We start from the raw sequence: 7,500 nt of genomic DNA, 5'->3' as shown, positions 1-7,500 counted from the left end.
GGATTAATATCACCCCCTACAACGAGCTGGAGTAAAAACAGACAACAATGGCATTAGATCTGGGCTGTGTTTTGTGCCATGGAGCTGCCTGCCAAAGCCAGAACCGGGCCCCCTTTTTTTCCCAGTCTGTCCTCAGGCAGGATATTAAACCACAGTCTTTTGGATCAAATCAAAAACTGCAGGCTAAGGGCAAGCAGCGCAGAGTTCAGACCTACAGTACAGGCAATGGTTTTCCCTTTCTCCTAAAAAACTCAACCACCCACAATCCATTCTCCACACACAAACAGGGTGCAGGGTGGGTGTGATGCAAGCACATACTGTTCTAATGACCAACACTTGAATACAAAATTTCAAAAGCATACAAACATACACATTTAGATGTTATCATATAGGTATATACAGGCATTCTCAAAAACACTAAAAAGTATATATTCATTTAATTACTATCATGTTTCTTGTCACACATTCTTCTGTTATAGTCACAGAGAGACAGAGGGAGGGAGAAAGATCCAATGGCTGAAATGAAATGTGGCCGTGGTTTGGGCAGGAAGGGAGTAGAGAGTCAGAACTGGGAGGTTAGCTGTTAGCATAATCCCTTGTAATGCATCAGCAGCTCCGCTCCAACCTCCCTAGCCCCGCTCTAAGACACTCGCAGCTAAAACCCTCAGTAAGATAATAATACTGGCCTTACAACTCTCATTTAAATGAGCTGTAATTTTAAATATATGCTCAAATATAATTGTAATTTGTAAAAAAAAAAATTTTTTTACAAAAATGCCTTGAAGCATCACCATGCAATAGTATTTTATTAAAATAGCATGACAAACACTTTTTTTAAAAGAATATTTATATCTTGTACATTTAAACTTTAATCAATGCCAATCTATAAACATTTTATTTCTGAAATTCATAATTCATTTTTAAAAAGTGGCGCAAAAAAGTTCCAATGTTGGGAAGTAAAATGGAGAACAGTTTTTGAGTAATTGGCCAAACAATTGTCAAAAAATAATATTTTGCAAATGTCCGAATGACTAACTAGTATCCCTGCTTGATCTCATTGTTTTTCTCGTCGTTGAAAACTTGCCAAAATTCTGGCACTAATTTAGCAGCTAGATCGCATTTCAGCTTTCCCTTTCAAGCTCCACTAAAAAGGCCTCTTGTCTTTCTGTATTCATTTTCTGGAGGTCATTTTCTTAAAGTAGGAGATGGTGCACAGAGCAGTGTTTTCATCTCCCTTCTCGAGCTGAAACACAGCGTGCTGCATGGCAGGAACCCCACTGAGTCGCCAGAAAAGTGCCCCACTTTCTTCAAGTCTACACCACCCTGTTCAAGGGGCGCACACAACAGCCCCCCGACTCCCCACTTCCACCCCCACATCACTACACTACACTGCACTGCACTACACACAGACATTCACACTAGCACTTCAAAAATATGGAAAACAACTCTTGGCTTGGCAACAAGCATCCTCAAACACACACAACAACACAACCACATTCATATAAATGCACACACACACACACACACACACACACACACACACACACACACACACACACACACACACACACACACACACACACACACACACACACACACACACACACACACACACACACACACACACACACACACACACACACACACACACACACACACACACACACATACATACAGTACATACTCACACACACCAGCTTATCAATAAAAACAGCCACAGTATTTTATTCTCAGAGCCAGTAAATTTGCATCCAACTTATTACAAGGGGCACCCACGACATTGTAAGCCTCTGTTTGATCTGATCTTCCGGAGGTTAAATTCATCTGAGAATAAACACGTTCAAAGTCTAAATTAATTACAGCCTGTTACAAAATGCAAACGGCCCTGAAAGTGCCGGCATTATCGTCAGGTGCACTGAGATTTTATTCCGATTGGAGCCAGGTCGGCTAATCTGCTATCAGTTTGGCCTGAGGGCAAGACACACGTGGAATGAATGGAGTTAACAAACAGTGGGCACAACACTATGAGATGGAGCACACAGATGTGTGAGAGAGAGAGAGAGAGAGAGAGAGAGAGAGAGAGAGAGAGAGAGAGAGAGAGAGAGAGAGAGAGAGAGAGAGAGAGAGAGTATCTCAATGTTGACTTGAGGGGATTTTATATGATATGTACAGTGGGTTTATATTTTGACCTTCACACTTCCATAATGCTTGGCTGAAGCCCATGTGCAGTGTAGGATGTAATATAGGCGACTCTGCGTGCAGTTCTTGCAGCTTACTTGTCATGTGTTTGTGTTTAGTTTTTTTGCAAGTAGTTGAAAAAAAATAAAAGGGAAAAAATACTTTTATCAATTCAAATACACTTTACCATCTTAAACTAAGAAAGTGCATTTAATATTTTCCTCAGATCACATGTCTATCTACCAACACTACATTTTACCTATGCTGAGATATTCATAAACCGTTCTGCCACCACATATATAATCCTCCTCATCCTTCTCCTGATCCTCCTTTCTCCCCCTACTCTTGTTAATCTAAATACAGGTTACTATCCTAAAAACATAATTGCACCCTGTCTTTTCTTCAATTCATGTCTCTCTTCTAATAATATATTTTGCCTATGTTGACATATTCATACGTCTCATTATTTATTTATATTACCACCATGTCCAAAAAGCAAACGCGTTTCGGCTAACAAGCCTTCATCAGTGCGTGGTACCACGCACTGATGAAGGCTTGTTAGCCGAAACGCGTTTGCTTTTTGGACATGGTGGTAATATAAATAAATAATGAGACGCAGTTTTGTGAGTGCGGATTTTTCTTCCTTAAGTTGACGCTTTTTATCTCGCACCCAAAGACTTTCGTTTTTCCAAGAAGTTGAGCGCGTCCTCTGCCAATACTTGACATATTCATAAACGCCCTGCCTAACGTTAAGGCACTAAGTTACTACGCCGGCGACACTGGTTCAATTCCAGCCCCGGTCATTTGCCGATCCTTCCCCGTCTCTCCTCCACTGTCCTGTCAGAAATAAAGCTATAAAAGTCCAAAAATATATTTTGAAAAAAGATATTCGTAAACTATTCTGCCACCAGATATGCTTACATCCCCCTTCCTCCTCTCTCTCTCTTCGCCAGGTATCCTGTACAAAGGCAACGGCGAGAACGTGTTCATCTCCCAGCAGCCTCCAGTGATTGGCACCATCATGGGCAACGGCAGGCGCCGCAGCATCTCCTGCCCCAGCTGCAACGGCCAGGCGGACGGCAACAAGCTGCTGGCGCCCGTGGCCCTGGCGTGCGGCGCCGACGGAAGCCTGTTCGTGGGGGACTTCAACTACATCCGCCGAATCTTCCCCTCCGGAAATGTGACCAGCGTCATGGAACTCAGGTACTATAGGCACAGAGGGAGGAGGTCCTGTGGTGACGGATTTGCTGCATGGATGGATGGATGGATGGATGGATGGATGGATGGATGGATGCGTGGATGGATTGATGGACGGATGGATGGATGGATGGATGGATTAATAAATAGAGGAATAAAGAATAGATGTTAAATTTTGTGTCTATGTGCACAGATAGATGAATGAATGAATTTATTTAGTCTATTAGATGTAAAAACATTGTATAGCAACAGTAATCATACATTGAAAGGAATAAATAGACAGGGATATACACAAAAAGTTTCAAAGACTCATTTCCATTGTGGTCCCTTGATAGGAATGTGATAATTGATAGGAATGTGATATTGAACTAGAGTAGTGTACAGTTCTGTAACATTTGTTGTTGAAGCATGCCACTCACCTACAAACGCACAAGATCCATGGTGAGGGCAAGTGTGTCGAAAAAACGTTATTGAAAAAGTACTTTGGACCATCTCCTGTGTGTTTGGATGTTTGCATGGGGGCCTTATCTGCTTTGATCTGGGCTGATTGGGAGCGATAGTGCTGAGTAGCTGAGTCTGGTCTGTAGCCATAGCCATGTACGTATTACTCATGCTATCGCAAGCAAAGACTTTAGACTCAGTCATCAGCTTCTGCACTTCTGTAGCCTGTATATCTGGACCCTAACATCAAAGGAGGAGAGAGAGAGAGAGAGAGAGAGAGAGAGAGAGAGAGAGAGAGAGAGAGAGAGAGAGAGAGAGAGAGAGAGATGTTGAGTACGGGTTGTGTGCATGTGTGTAAGCCCACAGGGTTTCAACATGAAGGAAACGTGCATTTTGTGTGTGTGTGTGCGTGTGTGCGTGCGTGTGTGCGTGCGTGCGTGCGTGCGTGCGTGCGTGCGTGCGTGCGTGCGTGCGTGCGTGCGTGCGTGCGTGCGTGCGTGTGTGCGTGTGTGTGTTGGAGTGTGATCCAGAATTTCTTTGGATGCACTTTCCTATTGAGGGCCAACGCCTACAGTGTCTGGCGTGTATTGAAAGATACTTCTACTCCTTTTTGAATGGATTTGCATTGCCTTGTACAGTTCACTGCTGGTCATGAAATTAATATTATCTCTTCACATAAACTGATTTATCATAGCTATGATGCTTTAAATGATTTACCCATAAATATGTCTCCTAAAAAGCTATTTCATGTCTCATGATTTTGATTCATATCTAGTCTCATTAAATATTTATATCTTCTAATTTGGAAAAGAAAAAAACGAAATGATTTGATTTTAATTAAATTTAATTAAACCTGACTAGATTTAAAATATTGGAAATTAAAGCAGATATCAAACTATTTTCGGTACATAACTACCCTATGTTCTTTATTATATTATATTATATTATATTATATTATATTATATTATATTATATTATATTATATTATATTATATTATATTATATTATGTAACAGCATATCATATGTATTATATTACACTACCACATATATTTACAGTGTCAAATTAGTTAATGATTATAGCTTTTCTTAAATGTTACAAATTAAAGCATAAAATTGTTGCATGCATAAATTTCAAACCGTAATTATCTTACTATCAATTTTAGAACACATAGGTCCAGATAACTGTGGAAAATAATTTAGCAAAGTATTGCATGTGGTCTTAGCTCTCTGGGCCTTCCCCTGTGTGATGATGAACACCTACGGAGTCCAGCATTTACATTGCACACATGAGGAGCACAGATGTTCCCAGTCAAGTCATCAGGCCTGTAGACATACTGCCTTCGCCCCTGATCAAATCCAGAGGCACATTTTCTGTCTCTTTTTCTTTCACGCAGACACACTCCACAAAAATGTGCATACACACATTAAAAGAAAAGAAAAGCTTTTCCCTTTCCCCTTCTTATTTTTAGCTGCTCGTTTTGCTCTCTCTCTCTCTCTCTCTCTCTCTCTCTCTCTCTCTCTCTCTCTCTCTCTCTCTCTCTCTCTCTCTCTCTCTCTTCAATTCTATCTTTTTTCTCTCTCTCTGTCTCTCTCTGTCTCTCTGTCTGTCTCTGTGTCTCTCTGTCTCTCTCCCCCCTCTCTCTCTCTTCCCTCCTCTATCGTTCTTGCTCTCCTTCAGACACCACACACAAACATTCACCCATTTGATGGGCCAGTCATGTCTTGCTGTGGACAGCCGTTGGGAAGGGGGGATCATACCTCTTCCCTAGCAGCTGAAACCATTCTCTCACCAGCAGCTGAAACCATCATATATTTTCTCCTCACATTCACCAGCCACCACTCTCAGTCAGTCAGTCACTCAGTCACTCACTCACTCACTCACTCACTCACTCACTCAGTCACTCACTCACTCAGTCACTCACTCAATCACTCACTCACTCACTCACTCACTCACTCACTCACTCAATCACTCGCTCACTCACTCACTCGCTCACTCGCTCACTCACTCGCTCACTCATTCATTCACTACTTCTTACTGCTACTACCTACTGTATGTTGACTCCTCATTTTTATTCTACTCTCTCCTTATTTTCTGTCTTTCTCCTGGCACTTTTCCTGGCAGATTCCTTTTTCTCTGTTTCTATATCTGTCTCCTGACACCAGCGTGGACCCTGGCTCTCGCTCTCCTTCTCCCTCTGTTTTTTTTTTTGCCTCTCTTCTTTCCATCTTTTTCTTTTCTTGCCTCCCTCTGTCTCTCGCGTTACCCCTCTCTCCATATGTACTTAATTCACTGAACTATCACTTCCTTTATTCATTTCCATACATGCATATACACAAACCTACGGGGTTAGGATTTAGCAAAATAAAAGCAAGAAAAAAATATATTTTTTAATTATAGCATATGTTTCATTACTAGCACAAAAAATATTAAATAAAGCTACTGAAAACCCCATCTGTCATATGTTGGATTTAGCATCATTAGTCCCACAGATACTGTACATGGTAAATGGCTTCTCTTCTCCAGTAGGTTTTCAGTAAGTCCTGGCATGTGTGTGTGCAGTGGGTATTTTTGTGAGAGTGAGAGTTTTGTGTGTGTGCGTGTGCGTGTGCGTGTGCGTGTGCGTGTGTGTGTGTGTGTGTGTATATATGCCTGTGCGTGTGTATGTGCCCATGTGCATTAGTGCGTGTGCTTGTGTGTTTGTGTAGCCGCTAATGGCAGCCATTTAAATGAAGGTGGGCCCATTAAACAGCGGGCCCCCAGCCTGTGATGGCGGAGTAAATGAAAAGGCGCAGGTCCTGGCCGCCATATAATCGCAGCGTGTCGCCGGGGCGCGTGGCCCACGCCAGCACTAAAAGATGCCGTTTAGGAGACGGAGCTCATTGTCCATGGCACAATCGATTGGCCATTAGGAGAGCGAGAGCTAGGCCCGAGCATATGCTGCCAGCCCACGCAGACTGGAGCATCCCAGGTGTGGATTTCGGATCGGAGCAACAGCTGAGGCTCATGATAGCAAGGGCGAGGAGTGACTGAGCATTGATCTAAGAATTTTCGGTCTGCAAGTGTGTGTGATGAATTCTATGCAAAGTGTCTTTGTGAGCGAGTGAGTGAGTGAGTGAGTGAGCGAGCGAGGGAGTGTGTGAGGGTGTGTTTGAGTGAGTGAGCGAATGAGTGAGTGCGGGAGTGAGGGAGTGAGTGAATGTGTGAGTGAATGAGTGAGTGAGTGAGTGAGTGAGCGAGCGAGCGAGCGAGCGTGCAAGGGCATATGTGTGTTGAATGAGGACCAGTTGATTTAGTGAAGGAGTAAGTGTGTGCCGTTCCAGATGTGTGCCTTTTTTAGGTATAATTTATTCTTTCCAACCAGTTTGGTGATGTGTGCAAGAGAGTGTGTGAATGTGTGTGGGGAGGGGGCGATTACTCTTATGTCAGTGTTCTTGAAATTTATGCTTTTCTATTATGTCTCTCTCCTGTTTCCCTTGTTCTCTTTGCTTTCCGATTTCCTAAGAAATAAAGATTTCAGACATAGGTAAGCTTGATGTACTCTGAAAAATGTTCTTCTACATGTGAATGTTGTCAAACCCCCCCACCACCACCACCACCACCACCAACCCCCATCCCCTCCCCAACCTTTTCCTCACTACCACCCTTCTCTTCGCTCCATGTTGAATGTGTGACCATGAATCTA

At 42.7% G+C, this 7,500-nt stretch overlaps 1 protein-coding gene across 3 annotated transcripts in view; it reads left to right on the top strand.

The window, feature by feature from the left end:
* The window catches only part of tenm3 (teneurin transmembrane protein 3), a 499,671-nt gene that overhangs the window by 460,318 nt on the left and 31,853 nt on the right, over positions 1 to 7,500 (top strand). For all 3 annotated transcript variants that reach the window (XM_063219576.1, XM_063219574.1, XM_063219577.1), the window contains one exon: positions 3,132 to 3,381. In XM_063219576.1, coding sequence (XP_063075646.1) covers positions 3,132 to 3,381 — 250 coding nt within the window. The remainder of the gene's footprint in view (positions 1 to 3,131; positions 3,382 to 7,500) is intronic.

This window comes from Engraulis encrasicolus, chromosome 16, assembly GCF_034702125.1.
Source record: "Engraulis encrasicolus isolate BLACKSEA-1 chromosome 16, IST_EnEncr_1.0, whole genome shotgun sequence".
NCBI lineage: Eukaryota > Metazoa > Chordata > Actinopteri > Clupeiformes > Engraulidae > Engraulis > Engraulis encrasicolus.
The sequence above is the reverse complement of the archived record's forward strand: the minus strand, read 5'-3'. Positions and strand labels throughout refer to the sequence as shown.